Source organism: Salmo trutta, chromosome 30 (assembly GCF_901001165.1).
Source record: "Salmo trutta chromosome 30, fSalTru1.1, whole genome shotgun sequence".
Taxonomy (NCBI): Eukaryota; Metazoa; Chordata; class Actinopteri; order Salmoniformes; family Salmonidae; genus Salmo; species Salmo trutta.
The window spans coordinates 23623177-23642395 of record NC_042986.1 but is presented as its reverse complement, the minus strand read 5'-3'; the positions used below and the strand labels follow the sequence as shown (position 1 = coordinate 23642395).

At 42.7% G+C, this 19219-nt stretch overlaps 1 protein-coding gene across 1 annotated transcript; it reads right to left on the bottom strand.

The window, feature by feature from the left end:
* Positions 1 to 993: 993 nt before the first annotated feature.
* slc26a6.2 (solute carrier family 26 member 6, tandem duplicate 2) lies at positions 994 to 16728 on the bottom strand. The gene is made up of 19 exons (XM_029723452.1): positions 16162 to 16728; positions 13934 to 14073; positions 13677 to 13787; positions 12729 to 12904; positions 12385 to 12549; positions 12117 to 12269; positions 11612 to 11694; positions 8417 to 8564; positions 8161 to 8274; positions 6052 to 6129; positions 5873 to 5968; positions 5496 to 5602; positions 5079 to 5148; positions 4175 to 4267; positions 3821 to 3943; positions 3496 to 3651; positions 3205 to 3259; positions 2732 to 2865; positions 994 to 1595 (listed from the first exon to the last, which is right to left on the bottom strand). The coding sequence occupies exons 1-19, from the start codon at positions 16287 to 16289 to the stop codon at positions 1572 to 1574; spliced, it is 2154 nt and encodes a 717-aa protein (XP_029579312.1). The 5' UTR covers positions 16290 to 16728; the 3' UTR covers positions 994 to 1571.
* Positions 16729 to 19219: the final 2491 nt, after the last annotated feature.

Here is a 19219-nt window from a genome sequence, read left to right as displayed (position 1 = left end):
TAATTGAGTATATGTAAACTTCTGACCCACTGGGAATGTGATGAAAGAAATAAAAGCTGAAATAAATAATTCTCTCTACTATTATTCTGACATTTCACATTCTTAAAATAAAGTGGTGATCCTAACTGACCTAAGACATGGAATTTTTACTAGGATTAAATGTCAGGAATTGTGGAAAAACTGAGTTTAAATGTAGTTGGCTAAGGTGTATGTAAACTTCCGACTTCAACTGTATATCATTTGGAAAAGAAAATGGTATGTACAGTAGTAGGTATATTAGGATGAGTTGTGTTGAGAATACAGTATGTACAGTTGAAGTGGGAAGTTTACATACACCTTCGCCAAATACATTTAAACTCAGTTTTTCACAATTCCTGACATTTAATCCTAGTAAAAGGGCCCAGTTAACTTAGTGAATGTAAACTTCTGACCCACTGGAATTGTGATACAGTGAATTATAAGTGAAATAATCTGTCTAAACAATTGTTGGAAAAATTACTTGTGTCACGCACAAAGTAGATGTCCTAACCGACATGCCAAAACTATAGTTTGTTAACAAGACATTTATGGAGTGGTTGAAAAACGAGTTTTAATGACTTCAACCTAAGTGTATGTAAACTACCGACTTCATCTGTACATACACAGTGAGTAAACAACAGTATATGAAGTGTATATGAAGTGGCCAGTGTTCAATGTCTCTCTATACATGGGGCATTACTCTTAAGGTGCAGGGCAGAGTTCCGGGAAGGTACCTTGCTAGTGATGGCTGTTTAACAGTCTAATGGCCTGGTGATAGAAGCTGTTTCTCAGTCTCTCAGTATCATGCAAATCATGCAGTCTTTTGTAACACTCTCTCCTGACACTGTGCCTTTAAGCGATATAGGCAGCATGCATATGTTATTGACACTCTGAACACTGCCTTGGGTGGTAGAACATGAGATAACAGCTTAGCTACATCAGTAAATGAAGATTATATGACACAGCACATGCAGATACTATTGAACATTAAGTCATTATTTTGATTGACATTGAACATTTGACAAGGAACTGATATAGACATGACTCTGAACACAATGCATCTCTGCAATATAGAATCAAACATGTACGTTGCCAATCACACAGATAACTAACATTATTCTTCCTACAACAAATATAAAGCTAGATATGAAGAGGAACATGTTTTTAGATGTTTTTTTTATTTGTTAACAATTTAAACAATAAATATACAATAGTTTATTTAGCACAGAAAATGTGAATGTCTTTCAATATAAAAGTTTCCCCAAAGGTGTATCTATTTGCTTATAGGAAGGTCATAGAATAATATTATTCTGTTTCAATGTACATCCTTGGCACATTGCATGGAGTACAAGGCTAACATTCATCTGGGTTTGTCAAGGTTTGTGCGTCTCGTTGAAGTGTTTGTATCTGTCTCTCTTTTTAATACATTCTTTCTTTCATACTTTCTTTCTGTGTCAAAAAATATGTGGACATAATATGAATGTCAAGTATTCTGAGCTTTCTAATAAGTACCCAAGTACCATACAGTAAGACGCCTCCATTATCCTCAGTATTCAGAAATGAGTCGCTTGCATTTCCTAGAGAGCCGAGAGGGAGATAGAGAAAGACAGGCGAGGGAGAGGGAGATAGAGAAAGACAGGCGAGGGAGAAAGGAGGAGAGGAGAGAGTGTTATACCATGGCTGGTTTTGTTAGAAATAGTTAACAACTACTAAAGGAAAAAGCTCCACTCAGGGTCACATCCAATGTGGACCACTCTTGTATAGTCACATAGATGTTTGGGGTCACCCTGCACATAACGTCAGCAGCCCCAGACTGAGATTTTTTATTTATTTATTTATTTCACCTTTATTTAACCAGGTAGGCTAGTTGAGAACAAGTTCTCATTTACAACTGCGACCTGGCCAAGATAAAGCGTAGCAATTCGACACATACAACAACACAGAGTTACACATGGAATAAACAAAACAAACAGTTAATAATACAGTAGAACAAAAGAAAACAAAAAGTCTATATACAGTGAGTGCAAATGAGGTAAGTTAAGGCAATAAATAGGCCATGGTGGTGAAGTAATTACAATATAGCAATTAAACACTGGAATGGTAGATGTGCAGAAGATGAATGTGCAAGTAGAGATACTGGAGTGCAAAGGAGCAAGATAAATAAATAAATACAGTATGGGGATGAGGTAGGTAGATAGATGGGCTGTTTACAGATGGGCTATGTACAGGTGCAGTGATCTGTGAGCTGCTCTGACAGCTGGTGCTTAAACCTAGTGAGGGAGATATGATGGTTTGAGAGGAAGGTCTTGTGAAGTTAATGGCACTTCCTGTTTCAACACAGCCACTACCCTCGGCAGTTTCATAACATAGTCTCTGCACAATGCTTTAGAGAGGCTTAGGTCAGAAACACCTCTTGACGCTTTCAGAGAAGGCTTTTCAAGATCTATCAGTATAACCTGCCTGATCACTGGTAAAACATTCCCTGACTGTAGTGTGTGTTCCCTGACCAACTACCATAAACATGTACAATCTCCCTGTGGAGCTGTATTAGAGTCACGCTTGCAACTAAATGCTAAAACAGAGCTGCCAGCAACCAACACCTAAACCCCACAAAACCAAATGTTTGAAAATAACGATTTGTTTTAGTAAAATAATGTGAGTGTGTTTGTGTGTGTGTGCACGTGTCGTGCCCATGTGTGTTAGTATGTTTCACCTCATCATCTTTGTTAATCGTGGCCCTGTCTGTCTGACAGTGAAGCACTGCATCGTGGATTGAGGAGAAGAGACATGCTTTGCTGACTTTCTCGCTGAAGAACCCTCCACTCTCCAGGTTCTCAATAACACAAGCTACAGAAAGAGAGAGAGAGAGCGAGAGAGAGAGGAGGGAGGAATGGATGGAGAGAGAGTGAGTGAGTGATGTGATCAAACATTCATAATTATGGTTAATCAACATTCTTAACTACATAAACATTGGCCACTTTAGTGATTTTGCCTGTATAATCAGTAATGATAAGCAATTTCCTCAATTACATAAGAGAATGCAAGTAAATAACTCAGAAAACATGGGAAACACAGAAACAACTACAGGAACGCCCACTATTTTCAGCACCCAGGGTATGCATGTTACAGTGCTGTATGTTTAGCGTGGAGGTTTTGGTAAAAGTACATGGAACATGTAACACTCACTCTGACATCCACACAGGACTACCTCTACACCGATAGCACCGTAGTCTCTTTGGATCTGAAGCAGCACCAGAGAGGTCAAAGGTCAGGTCAGAGAGAGCGAGAAAGAGACTGCTCCATTCATTTTGCTTGAATTGTGTCTCTCATTTTGGCAACATTGCATTTAGGCATTTTATCAGAGGAAATAGAGAGAGATAGAGAGAAAGAAAAAGAGGGAGAGAAAGAGCGAGGTGAGCTGGCAGAACAGGTTAAACGGTTGAGTAAGATGGATATCAGTGCATACAGACGACTCACATTGCGTAGAGTCTTGACGCCCACAGTATCCAGGAAATTGACTGGACTCAGTTCCAGGATGATGGCACGAGGAAGGGTGGAGACAGGTTTACTCCCTTCCTCCACTGTGGCCACACCCTTCTCCACCTCGTTCTCCGAACTGTCTGGCTCCCCTTCCTGGACAGGACAAGACATGGATGGATCATCCATAAGACACTCACCCAACACATTACCTGCATATTAATCCAATACTCTCCTAACACATTGACCATATTAGTGGATTTCATTGGAGATATACAAACAGACTGGAATGATCTCTCTCTTCAGTGTCACTCCTCCTCCTCACCCATTCCTGTGCATTCTTCTTTGCATCCTTCTTGGCTTTCCTGGCCTCTTTCTTTTCTTTCCTCAGTCTCTTGGCCTCTGCTTTCTTCTTTTGGGAGATGAGTTTGGTGATGTCAATCCCACTCTGGAGACACAATAGCAAGGGAGTGAGACATTCTATCATCTTTTTCTATTCCTGCCTTGGAACATGACAGCATAATGGGGTTGTAGAGAGGAGAGAGGAATGGATGCCATCTTAACAATGTCTGTCACGCTCGCCATACGCACACAGCAGAATGTAAGCAAAACAGCTCAGGCGTTTTGCCAATTTGTCAAAGTATGCTTGTGTAGTGCATAATAATTCCTGTGACCTCACCTTCTCTGCCAGGGCGTCTTGGTACATCTCAGCATTGGCAAAGTAGAGGGTCGCAGAGGAGCGGAAGATCACCACACCAGGGATCTCATTCACCTGAGAGACAATGGTCATTTATATCAATGCTCTTATTATAATAAAGACTAACGGGGGGAGGGGTGCTGGAAAAATGTTTGCCCGTGCTACAGAAGTCTGTACGTGTCTGCTAGTACAGGACCAGTAAAGGCCCAGTGCACTACTTTTGGGGAAAAAAATATATTTTAAAATCATTTGTACTTATTTATGTTTTTCAGTGGCATTTTTCAGTTGCATCACCCTCAGCACCCCTATTTCCCGCGGCTACGATTGAAACAATACAAAAGTGGTTACCCTGCCACTGTTTTGGTAAAAAGCTGAGGGATGGGCGTGGAGAAATGTATCCACTCTCAAATTCATAGACAGAGCGATGGATATCAAAAGTATAGTTTTAACCATGTTGAGGCTATACAGTGTTTGTTTACATTTACATTGTTTACAAACCTTGGAGTAAAACAAGCTAATATTTTGGGTTCTGATCGGTTACGACAGTTAAGGCATTTGTGAATGATATTCTTCTAAAATCAATAGGTGTATATCATTCCTTTATAAGTCCAAAAATGGATGTTGCAACTAATGATTCTAGTTTTAAGGATATGATTGGGGGAGGGGAAGCTGATCCTAGATCTGTATCTAGGGGAAACTTCACCCCAGACCCTAGTTGAAGTACACCTTACAACTGATATACTGTAGAAAACCAAAGTGAAACCCCGCCAGACATAGACCTGATACCTACAAGTTAAAGACTCCCTCTTGATTGAGTGGCGGTATGATTAGAGAGTACGTGAATACGTACTGTATGTTTTTATATCTTGTTTCCATGGATGCATACCTGATTATAGTCCTCCACTGGTCTGTAGATGTCAGTCTCAGGGACCTGCCCTAGGAGGGAGTACTTCGGCCTTAAACGGACAAATAGACAGGAAGCGATTTAACACACGATTTAGTACACAATTTGGTATGTTTTTTCAAAGATAGTTTCATAAGTGGAGCAGATATGACATCTAGTCCCTTTTAAATCTGTTAAAAGGACTTTTAAGAGTGAATGGGTGGTCTAATGATGTGTGGGGTAGATCCAAATGAGTAGTGTTGGATGTTTGTGGTTAGGTGGAGTCTGTCTGGGATAGTTTTGTGTGTGTGTGTGTGTTAGCATGTACACTCTAGTGTGTGTGTGTGTGTGTGTGTGTGTGTGTGTGTGTGTGTGTGTGTGTGTGTGTGTGTGGGTGTGAGAGAGCGGTTGTGTACTCACAGCTGGGTCCTGAAGATGACCGTGAGCATGGAGAAGGCAATGGAGGCTGCCAGGCCAATGTCAGGGTTGAAGAGCACGGTGAGGATCAGAGTGGCCACCCACACCAGCTAGGGAGAGAGGGAGGGGGACACAGAGGAAAGTTACCACACATCCTCCTCCCTCACCAGACTCTCTCACTTTACCCCTGAGACTTCTGTTTCTACTATTACCATATTACCTCTGTGAGGAAAAACCAATTCAATAAAATCTAACTCATCCTCCCCTTTTACCCCTCTATTCTCTTTCTCTGCTCTCCTCCATCTCTCCAATATATCCCCCTCCCCCTCCTCCCCCTGCCCTCTTTCTCCGCTCCCCTTCTCTCTCTCTCACTCACTCACCATATCCACTTTATTGCTCTTCCACAGAGTTGGGATGTCCATGAACTGCTTCATCATGCCATGCAGGTTCACATAGATGATGGCTGCCAACACGGCCTGGTGGACAGAGAGTCAGCCACCAATCACAATCACACACAGAACCACCTCAGTCTACTAACCAACAGCCAATGGAATGGTACCTTTGGCAGCTCTTCAAAGAGAGCCCCAATCCACAGCATGATGACCAGAATCACCATGGCTGAAAGAGCACTCGCCACCTGGGAGGGAGAGGGAGATGGAGGAGGGTTAAAACAGACAACAACCAGGCCCTCCTGTAATTGCGTAATGTTGTGAATATTGAGCCCTGTCTGTTGAAATGATGTGCTAGACAACTCATTATTTCTGTTTTAATGAATCCAAGTGGGTGTGTGATGTGGGTTTTAATTAACGCTTCAAGTGTTTTTTAATGAACCCACTTACAGTGGGGAAAAAAGTATTTGATCCCCTGCTGATTTTGTACGTTTGCCCACTGACAAAGAAAGGATCAGTCTATAATTTTAATGGTAGGTTTATTTGAACCGTGAGAGACAGAATAACAACAAAAATATCCAGAAAAACGCATGTCAAAAATGTTAGAAATTGATTTGCATTTTAATGAGGGAAATAAGTATTTGACCCCCTCTCAATCAGAAAGATTTCTGGCTCCCAGGTGTCTTTTATACAGGTAACGAGCTGAGATTAGGAGCACACTCTTAAAAGGAGTGCTCCTAACCGCAGCTTCTTACCTGTAAAAAAGACACCTGTCCACAGAAGCAATCAATCAATCAGATTCCAAACTCTCCACCATGGCCAAGACCAAAGAGCTCTCCAAGGATGTCAGGGACAAGATTGTAGACCTGCACAAGGCTGGAATGGGCTACAAGACCATCGCCAAGCAGCTTGGTGAGAAGGTGACAACATTTGGTGTGATTATTCGCAAATGGAAGAAACACAAAATAACTGTCAATATCCCTCGGCCTGGGGCTCCATGCAAGATCTCACCTCGTGGAGTTGCAATGATCATGAGAACAGTGAGGAATTTACATTTACATTTTAGTCATTTTGCAGACGCTCTTATCCAGAGCGACTTACAGTAGTGAATGCATACATTTCATACATTTTTTTTTTTTCCCCTGTGCTGGCCCCCCGTGGGAATCGAACCCACAACCCTGGTGTTGCAAACACCATGCTCTACCAACTGACCTACAGGGAAGGAATCAGCCCAGAACTACACGGGAGGATCTTGTCAATGATCTCAAGGCAGCTGGGACCATAGTCACCAAGAAAACAATTGGTAACACACAACGCCGTGAAGGACTGAAATCCTGCAGCGCCCGCAAGGTCCCCCTGCTCAAGAATACATATACAGGCCCGTCTGAAGTCTGCCAATGAACATCTGAATGACTCAGAGGACAACTGGTGAAAGTGTTGTGGTCAGATGAGACCAAAATGGAGCTCTTTAACATCAAGTCAACTCGCCGTGTTTGGAGGAGGAGGAATGCTGCCTATGACCCCAAGAACACCATCTCCGCCGTCAAACATGGAGGTGGAAACATTATGCTTTGTGGGTGTTTTCTGCTAAGGGAACAGGACAACTTCACCACATCAAAGGGACAATGGACGGGGCCATGTACCGTCAAATCTTGGGTGAAAACCTCCTTCCCTCAGCCAGGGCATTGAAAATGGGTCGTGGATGGGTATTCCAGCATGACAATGACCCAAAACACACGGCCAAGGCAATAAAGGAGTGGCTCAAGAAGAAGCACATTAAGTTCCTGGAGTGGCCTAGCCAGTCTCCAGACCTTAATCCCATAGAAAATCTGTGGAGGGAGCTGAAGGTTCGAGTTGCCAAACATCAGCCTCGAAACCTTAATGACTTGGAGAAGATCTGCAAAGAGGAGTGGGACAAAATCCCTCCTGAGATGTGTGCAAACCTGGTGGCCAACTACAAGAAACGTCTGACCTCTTTGATTGCCAACAAGGGTTTTGCCACCAAGTACTAAGTCATGTTTTGTAGAGGGGTCAAATACTTATTTCCCTCATTAACATGCAAATCATTTTTTAACATTTTTGCAATGCGTTTTTCTGTATTTTTTTGTTGTTCTATCTCTCACTGTTCAAATAAACCTACTATTAAAATTATAGACTGATAATTTCTTTGTAAGTGGGCAAACGTACAAAATCAGCAGGGGATCAAATACTTTTTTCCCCCACTGTATCAATGCAACAGAATAATGTATGACTACTGTCATAATGGGAGGAGTCTGTACCTGAGTCTTGCCCCCAGTGCTTTCCTGTACCATGGTGCGGGACATGGAGCAACTGATTGCAAAGCACTGAAACACCCCTCCAATGGAGTTGCTGAGACCCAGGGCTATCAATTCCTAAACCAGGAAGAGACCACTTTCTTCAGTAAATAGGGGAGTGAATAGCACAACCAGTCATTCACAAGCAGTGCATGCCACACATTACAACAACCACACCCAGAGAGATTTCCAATCACATAGTCATTGACAATGTTTTTACCTGGTTGCTGTCAACTTTGTAGCCATATTTTAGGGCAAAGATCCGTCCGAGGGAGATGGCAATGCCGTAGCCAACCACAGACAGAGCGAAGGCATCACCTATCACCTGCCCAAATAGAGAGGCTGTAGGCATGACAGGGGGCTGTAGACTAGGGAGGAGAAACAAGGGTAACTGTTATTCTCCTTGACAAGGATATCTTTGTGTGATCATGTTGTGTACTGTAGTTTGGTGGTTGTATAGCTAGGTATAATGCCATCTGTACGAGTGGTTGTGTAATTAGACTATGTGAGTGAACATCTGGGATGTGGGCTGTTATGGCTGTGCATCTACTGTATGTTGTTTTGTATCTATGTTGTTTTGTATCTATGTGGTTGTGTATCTATGTGGTTATGTATCTGTGGTTGTGTATCTATGTGGTTATGTATCGAATAGCCCCCGCAATATGCAACTTTTCAGGGAAGTTAGGAACCAATATACACAGGCAGTTAGGAAAGCAAAGGCTAGCTTTTTCAAACAGAAATTTGCATCCTTTAGCACAAACTCCAAAAAGTTCTGGGACACTGTAAAGTCCATGGAGAATAAGAGCACCTCCTCTCAGCTGCCCACTGCACTGAGGCTAGGAAACACTGTCACCTCCGATAAATCTGCGATAATTGAGAATTTCAAGAAGCATTCATCTACAGCTGGCCATGCTTTCCACCTGGCTGCACGCCCCACAGCAACTTGCCCAAGCCTCCCCCATTTCTCCTTCACCCAAATCCAGATAGCTGATGTTCTGAAAGAGCTGCAAAATCTGGACCCCTACAACTCAGCCAGGCTAGACAATCTGGACCTTCTCTTTCTAAAATTATCCGCCAAAATTGTTGCAACCCCTATTACTAGCCTGTTCAACCTCTCTTTCGTATCGTCTGAGATCCCCAAAGATTGGAAAGCTGCCCCGCTCATCCCCTCTTCAAAGGGGGAGACACTCTAGACCCAAACTGTTACAGACCTTTTTCTATCCTACCCTGTCTTTCTAAGGTCTTCGAAAGCCAAGTTAACAAACAGATCACCGACCATTTCAAATCCCACCGAACCTTCTCCGCTATGCAATCTGGTTTCCGAGCTGGTCATGGGTGCACCTCAGCCACGCTCAAGGTCCTAAACGATATCATAACCACCATCGATAAGAGACAATACTGTGCAGCTGTATTCAACGACCTGGCCAAGGCTTTCGACTCTGTCAATCACCACATTCTTATCGGCAGACTCAACAGCCTTGGTTTCTCAAATGACTGCCTCGCCTGGTTAACCAACTACTTCTCAGATATAGTTCAGTGTGTCAAATCGGAGGGCCTGTTGTCCGGACCTCTGGCAGTCTCGATGGGGGTGCCACAGGGTTCAATCCTCGGGCCGACTCTTTTCTCTGTATACATCAATGATGTCGCTCTTGCTGCTGGTGATTCTCTGATCCACCTCTATGCAGACGACACCATTCTGTATACTTCTGGCCCTTCTTTGGACACTGTGTTAACTAATCTCCAGACGAGCTTCAATGCCATACAACTCTCCTTCCGTGGCCTCCAACTGGTCTTAAATGCAAATAAAACTAAATGCATGCTCTTCAACCGATTGCTGCCTACACCTGCCCGCCCATCCAGCATCACTACTCTGGACGGTTCTGACTTAGAATATGTGAACAACTACAAATATCTAGGTGTCTGGTTAGACTGTAAACTCTCCTTCCAGACTCACATTAAGCATCTTCAATCCAAAATTAAATCTAGAATCGGGTTCCTATTTCGCAACAAAACATCCTTCACTCATGCTGCCAAACATATCCTCATAAAACGGACTATCTTACCGATCCTTGACTTCAGCGATGTCATTTACAAAATAGCCTCCAACACTCTACTCAGCAAATTGGATGCAGTCTATCACAGTGCAGTCCGTTTTGTCAACAAAGCCCCATATAGTACCCACCACTGCGACCTGTATGCTCTCGTTGGCTGGCCCTCGCTTCATATTCATCGCCAAACCCACTAGCTCCAGGTCATCTATAAGTATTTGCTAGGTAAAGCCCTGTCTTATCTCAGCTCACTGGTCACCATAGCAGCACCCACCCGTAGCACGTGCTCCAGCAGGTATATTTCACTGTTCACCCCCAAAGCCAATTCCTCCTTCGGCCGCCTTTCCTTCCAGTTCTCTGCTGCCAATGACTGGAACGAACTGCAAAAATCACTGAAGCTGGAGACTCATATCTCCCTCACTAGCTTTAAGCACCAGCTGTCAGAGCAGCTCACAGATCACCGCACCTGTAAATAGCCCATCTGTAAATAGCCCATCCAACTACCTCATCCACATACTGTTATTGTCACGTCCTGACCATAGTAAGTTGTTATTTTCTATGGTAGAGTAGGTCAGAGGAGCAATTTCTATGTTCAGCTTCTAGTTTGGTATTTCTATGTTGGTTTTTGTTTGGCATGACCTCCAATTAGAGGCAGCCGGTTGTCGTTGTCTCTAATTGGAGGTCATATTTAAGTTGATGTTTGTCCCACCTGTTTTTGTGGGTGATTATATTTTGTGAGTAGTGTTTGTTCCTCCTGCGTCACGGTTTGTTGTTTTGTCCTTCAGTTTATTTTGGTATTGCATTAAGTTTCACAGTCTAATAAATATGTGGAACGAAATAGACGCTGCATTTTGGTCCGATCATTTAAACAGCCGTGACAGTTATTTATTTTATTTATTTTGCTCCTTTGCACCCCAGTATCTCTACTTGCACACTCATCTTCTGCACATTTATCACTCCAGTGTTTAATTGATATTTTGTAATTATTTAGCCGCTATGGCCTATTCATTGCCTTACCTCCCTTATCCTACCTCATTTGTACACACTGTATATAGACTTTTTCTATTGTATTATTGACTGTATGTTTGTTTACCACATGTGTAACTCTGTGTTGTTGTTTGTGTCGCACTGCTGTGCTTTATCTTGGCCAGGTCACAGTTGTAAATGAGAACTTGTTCTCAACTAGCCTACCTGGTTAAATAAAGGTGAAATAAAACATGAAAAAATATGTATCTGTGGTTGTGTATCTATGTGGTATCTCTATGTGGTATCTCTATGTGGTATCTCTATGTGGTATCTCTATGTGATATCTCTATGTGGTATCTCTATTTGGTATCTCTATGTGTGTATAATGTTCCTCTCCTCACCCAGAGGGGATCTCTCCCACCACTTCCACTCCATACTTCCCCTCCAGGTTGACCTGCCAGGAGATCACCGTGGCGATGATTATCTGACAACAGACAGACAGACAAAGAGATTAATTCAATGTTTGAATCCACATTCAGTAGTAGTGGACATTATACATTATTTCTAGATCTCTTGTAAAACAAATCAGCTATTAAAGTCAATGTTGTCAGAGAGAGATAGAGAGCAACTTTTTTCACAGTTGGAACTTTGAATAAAATATACTCTATCCATAGATAATTGTTACGGTACTTTGTTGTACTTTCATAAAAATAATGTTTAGCTGTTTAAAATAAAGTTACTATATTTTTGTTCTACATTAACAGTGTTCCTCCTACTCCACTTCATTATCCATTGTTTATGCACAAACAATTTTATCTCAATGCCATTCATTTGGTCTAATATTCACGGTGGGATCTAATCTGTTTATCTTCTATTGGGTGTAGGAGGAGTGGGACTGTGACTCACCCCTAGCAGCTCTACAGGAATGGGTACTGGCAGCTTTTTGCCCAGGTAGGTGTTGAGCTCCTTGACCATGATGAGGCCAATGATGGACACCAGACTCACCACTAGGGTGCCTATGTTGGTTTCTGGCACCAGATAGCACACCTCTATCACCGTCTACACACACACAGAGACAGAGAGAGAGAGACAGAGAGAGAGAGATGGGCATCAGGACATGGGACAGGACACATGCTTGAGTATATGCATTTGCCTGTGTGTTTGTAGTACTTACAAAGATCAGGGCGAAGGGTCCGCTGTGGCGTTTTGGACTGATACCAAAGGTGTACTTGAGCTGAGAGACGATGACGTGGATGGCTGCTCCGGTGGTGTACCCTCTGACCAGGGGCTCAGACAGGTAGGTCACCACAAAGCCAAACTGAACCAGGCCCAGGAGCATCTACACACACATTCACACACACACACGGGAGAAGCTGTCATACAATCTCTGCTAATATAACAGGTAGTTTGGAGACGAGTAATGATGACTAACTTTGCCTGAGACCTAAAGACTTTCTAGGCTTTAGCTCAGCAGGCTAACAGTCTTGTGGCATGCAGTTGAAGTTCAGTCAGATTTACCTGGAAGAGGCCGGACAAGAAAGTAACGGCAGCAGCCACTTTCACCCGCTCCGTGTCTCGAGCCAAAACATCCACCATACTCTGATTGGTGGCGTTAACATACATCATGAAGTTAGAGTCTGGGGCCAAGCGCTCTGTCACTCCCCCAATCATCACACTCATCACTGCATATGTACCTAAGAGAGAGAGGTTTATATACAGTAAAGTAGTTAGTTTGAAATTAATGTTCTGACTAGGCAAAACATTAGTGTTGTGTTCACTGGATGGCAAAATAAGGTGTAGTCATCTCGGGTCCTACTAATCACCCCAAATAACTCCAAACAGGTACCCAAAAGAACCCAAAACAACCCCAAAGTACCCAAAACAACCCCAAAGTAAGCAAAATGACCTTAAAACACCCCAAACAACCCAAAAAGGTACCCAAAACACCACAAAAGTACCCAAAAGAACCCCCAAGGTATCCAAAACAATCCAAAAGTACCCAAAACAACCACAAACAGGTACCCAAAACTACGCAAAAAGTACCCAAAACAACACAAAAGGTACCCAAGAGAACCCCCCCAAAGCTACCCAAAACAACCCAAAACAACCTAAAACAAGCACAAAGAACCACAAACAGGTACACAAAACAACCCATAAGTACCCGAAAGAACCACAAACTGGCCACCAAAACAACACAAAACCACCCAAATGATCAGTTGGTTCACGTTTTGGTTTGGTTTGTGCTATATTGGGTTCAGGATTCTATATTCGATATTGTCACGATAGCAGAGATAATAAAAAAGTATGACTGAAATGTTTGTGCAGGTATAGGTTATTTGGGGTTCTTTAGGGTAACTGTTTGGGGTTGTTTTGGATTGTTTGGGGTGATTAGTAGGACCCATGGTCTCTGTGTGTGACATCAAACATTAAACATGGTTTGTACTCTCTACATAGCAAAGAACTTACCCACAGAGATGTGTTTGGACGACCCAAAGATGAAGTAGATGAGGATGGGGTAAAAGGAAGAGTAGAGACCAAACACTGGGGGCACTGCTGCTAGCAGAGCATATGCCATCCCTACAGTGACACAACATATATTCATATTCAGAAGTTACTCAAAGATGGTTATTATATGTTTATTAAAGAGGGTAACAGGGCAATAATACAAGACACATAAAAGGATGTTTTAAATACAGAGGTTATATTTAGTCAGGCAATCAGACCTTGTGGTAGGTGCATGATGCCTACACTGATGCCTGAGATCAGATCTCCGATGGCGTTGTCTCTGAGGGAGTAGCGAGGCAGCCAGGAGAGGACAGGAACAGACGACAACATACAACTCTTCAGCCTGGGGACAGAACACCTGGGAGAGAAGACACACACACACACACACACACACACACACACACACACACACACACACACACACACACACACACACACACACACACACACACACACACACACACACTGAGCCACAGAAAAGCTAACACTAATGAGACATATGCAGGTCTGTGGTTAAAGAGGGTACAGAGATTTGCCTCTAATGTTCTACTGTTTGAGTACCAGCACCTGGTATCGATTACCAGTTCTAAAGTGTTAACCCTGGTATGATAAATTGAGTACCGATAATCTCTTCAAGCCCTGAAACAGGCACACAGGCCCTACTGAGACATACAGGTGTAGGATCTTAATAATTGACATTTCCTGTTGCGGCATAACTATTTTCCTGCTGTAGCATACTTGCTCAAATTAAGATCCTACATCTGTAGGGGGAACTAAGAGGCACACTCAGATACTCTTAGACATACTGTGCTAGAACAACACTAGGATACACTGAGACTATCCAGGCATTACAGATGGTATTATTTTATTTTTTACTGTAGTCAGTTACGTTACTAGCTAAAATTTTGTAATCAGATTACAGATACTTTTGAAAAATTGGAAGATTACTTCTTGGGTTACTTTTATGGAAGGGAAAGGGGATACCTAGTCAGTTGCACAACTGAATGCTGTCCCGCCCTGACCTTAGAGAGCCTGTTTATTCTCTATTTTGGTTAGGTTAGGGTGTGACTAGGGTGGGTACTCTAGTTTTTGTATTTCTAGGTTGGCCTGGTATGGTTCCCAATCAGAGACAGCTGTCTATCGTTGTCTCTGATTGGGGATCATATTTAGGCAGCCTTTTCCCACCTGTTTGTTGTGGGATCTTGTCTATGTATAGTTGCCTGCGAGCACTACATTAGCGTCACGTTTCGTTTTGCTCTTGATTGTTTTCTGTGAGTTTCATTTAATAAACATGTGGAACTCTATGCACTCTGCGCCTTGGTCCGACCATCATTACAACGACGTTCGTGACAAATGCATTCAACTGAAATGTGTCTTCCGCATTTAACCCAACCCCTTTGAGTCAGAGAGGTGCGGGGTGCTGCCTTAATCCAAGTCCAAATCATTGGTGCCCGGGGAATTAAGTTCAGAAAGTGTGTTTGCAGAAAATACGTGACGACACCTTTCTGTTTTCTCAATGACATTCAATTCAGAATTTAAAAAATGCGCAAGTTTAAGTTTGTTCCACCTGAAGGAGTCTGATGACAAGTCAGAGATCCCTCTGATGACAAGTCAGAGATCCCTATGATGACAAGTCAGAGATCCCTATGATGACAAGTCAGAGATCCCTATGATGACAAGTCAGAGATCTCTATGATGACAAGTCAGAGATCCCTATGATGACAAGTCAGAGATCCCTATGATGACAAGTCAGAGATCTCTATGAGGACAAGTCAGAGATCCCTATGATGACAAGTTAGAGATCCCTCTGATGACAAGTCAGAGATCCCTACAGAGATCCCTATGATGACAAGTCAGAGATCCCTCTGATGACAAATCAGAGATTCCTCTGATGACAAGTCAGAGATCCCTCTGATGACAAGTCAGAGATTCCTCTGATGACATACCAAATGCATTTGATGGATGCCTCTCAAAGTGATGCTTCTGAACTTTTGTATAATTTCAGATAGTAGAACGTGGTGTACTGCAAAAAAACATGTTTTTTTCACCCTGATTTTTGGCAATTCATATGATATGTTGCGAATCCAATTCGTAAAATATGCTACGAATTTGTTGTGCTGAAGATCACAGACTGCATTTTTAGGGGGAAAGTAGTCAAAAAGTAACTGAAAGTAATCAGATTACATTGCTGAGTTTGAGTAATTCAAAAGTTGCGTTACTCATAAATTTGGACAGGTAACTTGTAACTGTAACCGATTACATTTATAAAGTAACCTACCCAACCTTGTGCATTATTATACTGAACAATACTCACTCAATAGTGAGTCATTTCTGAGACACAGCATTCTAGAGACGTCAACACTAAACACTGTTTTGTCACAGTTTCATTTCTTATTAGTTTTTTTTCTCAGTTGTATGCAAGGTTAAAGTAAGGTTATCACCTTACCTCAATGACTCTCTGATTTTTTCAGAGAAAGGGACTCTAACATCTGATTTCTCAGCCAACTGGTCCACTTTTCCCTCATCCAGCACCTCTCTGTGCACGCAGTAGCCCACACGCCTTCTCTCCTCCATGGTTGGGCCTGTGTGATCTGCTAGAGTCCCGTATGTGTAGAGGTCACCTCTGATACTTCCTTCAACCTTGTCTCTCCCTGTGCTATGATGTGATCTTATGACTTAAATGTCTTATGTCTCAATAGAAACTGGCTTCAGGTTGATTCTCAAGGATCAGTTGTGATATCCCATTTGTTGTAGTTTCAACTTGTTGAAAGATGTTTCTCTCCTTCAATGCCGGTTTGTCCAAATATGGTAATCCAAATGCTAGATGTATCTGTGTCCAAACTGTCTGAGCCTTTGTACGACTTTGTTCCAGTTTGAGAGGATATTTTTTATTAATCCCTTTGAGATTCACTGTGTTGCCACACTCTTTTCCTCCTTAGCCTTCTCTGTTACTGAGTATTCCCGCTTGTCCAAGTATCTTGACAGTGGACCTTGAAGACAAAACAGAGATATAGTCGTGAAGGTGGGGAGGACTGAGGAGGAGAGCAAAGTCCCAGTCAATCATTTGTCACAGCTGAGATGGACAGCCAGGCATGCGGTTGGACATTGGAGCTTCAAGCCAAGGCAGTGAGACAGCAGGTCTTCAGAAAGAGACATATGAGGAGCCTTATCTGGGCCTGATTAGATAGAGGACATCATTCAGTCGAGTCAGGGATATTAACATTGTTTTTGCTTGCCCTGTGTGGATGGTGTACGACCAGGTTGTTTTCACAAACTGATACGGCCCCAGTAATGATACTAGGGGACCTTGAGGGATAAATAATGAACTTGTTGGGTTGGAGTTTGTTGGACATTCTAATGTTAAAAACCAAAACTTCTTTGGAACAGGTTATTGTTGGTCCATGTGAAAGGAAATGCCTAAAACGACAATCCTGGATGACCTTTCAACTTTGCCCTCCGGTTCACCCCTCTTGTGGAGTCACTAATATGTAACTATATTTATGCTCTCTGCTAGACTTATTATCTATGGGCAGTTCTTCTGTCCCTCCCTTTGCAGTCAAGTTAAACTGCAAAGTTTAACTTGCAGTTTAACACATTTAGGCTATTTAAAAAATAGCCTAGATGTGCATTTTGATGTATGTGTGTGTATATTCATCACTCCTTTCCCCTCAAATATAATGTATACAGTTTTATTTGATCAAGTGTTTGTTTTAAAACAATCTTTTTGTGGCTTCTCAATCTGACATGGTTTTTGTTTTTAAATGGGTTATGAGAAAAGTCGGCCTCGTTTTGTATGCGGAGCTTTATAACGTCTCCTGTTTATATTGTATTCGGCCCCAGTAATGATACTAGGGGACCTTGAGGGATAAATAATGAACTTGTTGGGTTGGAGTTTGTTGGACATTCTAATGTTAAAAACCAAAACTTCTTTGGAACAGGTTATTGTTGGTCCATGTGAAAGGAAATGCCTAAAACGACGATCCTGGATGACCTTTCAACTTTGCCCTCCAGTTCACCCCTCTTGTGGAGTCCCTAATATGTAACTATATTTATGCTCTCTGCTAGACTTATTATCTATGGGCAGTTATTCTGTCCCTCCCTTTGCAGTTTTCCCTCCCTCTTCTGACATGGAGTGGATATTTAATATTTATTAATATTTCATTTCTATCTGAAGCTTAACAGGGGTGTTGCACCTGATGATATATGTTGAAACAATATTACTTTCTTTAGTATTCAAAAGGTTCACATAGAGTTAAATAGAAATGTTGACTTCACAACTTTGCATTGAGAAAAGACTCCTAATGATAAGTAATCTAATGGGGTGTTGCACCTGTCAATCATTAAAAGTAAACCCACCGTTGTGGAAACTGTGTGTGTGTGTGTGTGTGTGTGTGTGTGTGTGTGTGTGTGTGTGTGTGTGTGTGTGTGTGTGTGTGTGTGTGTGTGTGTGTGTGTGTGTGTGTGTGTGTGTGTGTGTGTGTGTTGGAGTGTCAGTGTGAGTGTGCAGAGTCCTATTTGGTCAAATTGTTAATTTTGTGTATGTATTCTTAGAAACAAGGGTGGCTGAACTTACCCCAGTCTCCCCTATGAAACATCAGGTTGACAAGTTGTCATCAGTCTTGTCCTGGAGGCAGAACTGAGCCATTTCCCCAGCTGCAAAGTCTAAATTGCCCATATTGTAAAAATTCCTGAAAACAAAAATGTGCTTTTTGGTCTAAATGTAAGGTTAGGGTTAGCAGTGTGGTTACAACAAGATATCACAGGATAACGTCAGCTTGGTTTCATTTATTTTTTAATGTCACAATAGTTGACGTTTTTCGCAATACGTTACAGTCAATGGGAAAATATGAATGTCACAGGCAGGCAGACAGACAGGCAGGCAGACAGGCAGGCAGGCAGACAGAGACACAGACAGGCAGACAGGCAGGCAGACCGAGACACAGACAGGCAGACAGGCAGGCAGACCGAGACACAGACAGGCTGACAGGCAGTTAGGCAGACAGAGACACAGACAGGCAGACAGGCAGGCAGACCGAGACACAGACAGGCTGACAGGCAGTTAGGCAGACAGAGACACAGACAGGCAGACAGACAGGCAGGCAGGCAGACAGAGACACAGGCAGGCAGACAGACAGGCAGGCAGGCAGACAGAGACACAGACAGGCTGACAGGCAGTTAGGCAGACAGAGACACAGACAGGCTGACAGGCAGTTAGGCAGACAGAGACACAGACAGGCAGACAGACAGGCAGGCAGACAGAGACACAGACAGGCTGACAGGCAGTTAGGCAGACAGAGACACAGGCAGGCTGGCAGACAGAGACACAGACACAGACAGACAGACAGACAGACAGACAGACAGACAGACAGACAGACAGACAGACAGACAGACAGACAGACAGACAGACAGACAGGCAGTTAGGCAGGGAGACAGAAAGACAGTTTCAAGTTTCATGTCAATAAAAACAAAAATTGACCAATACCCTCTTCAGAGTTCATTCAATA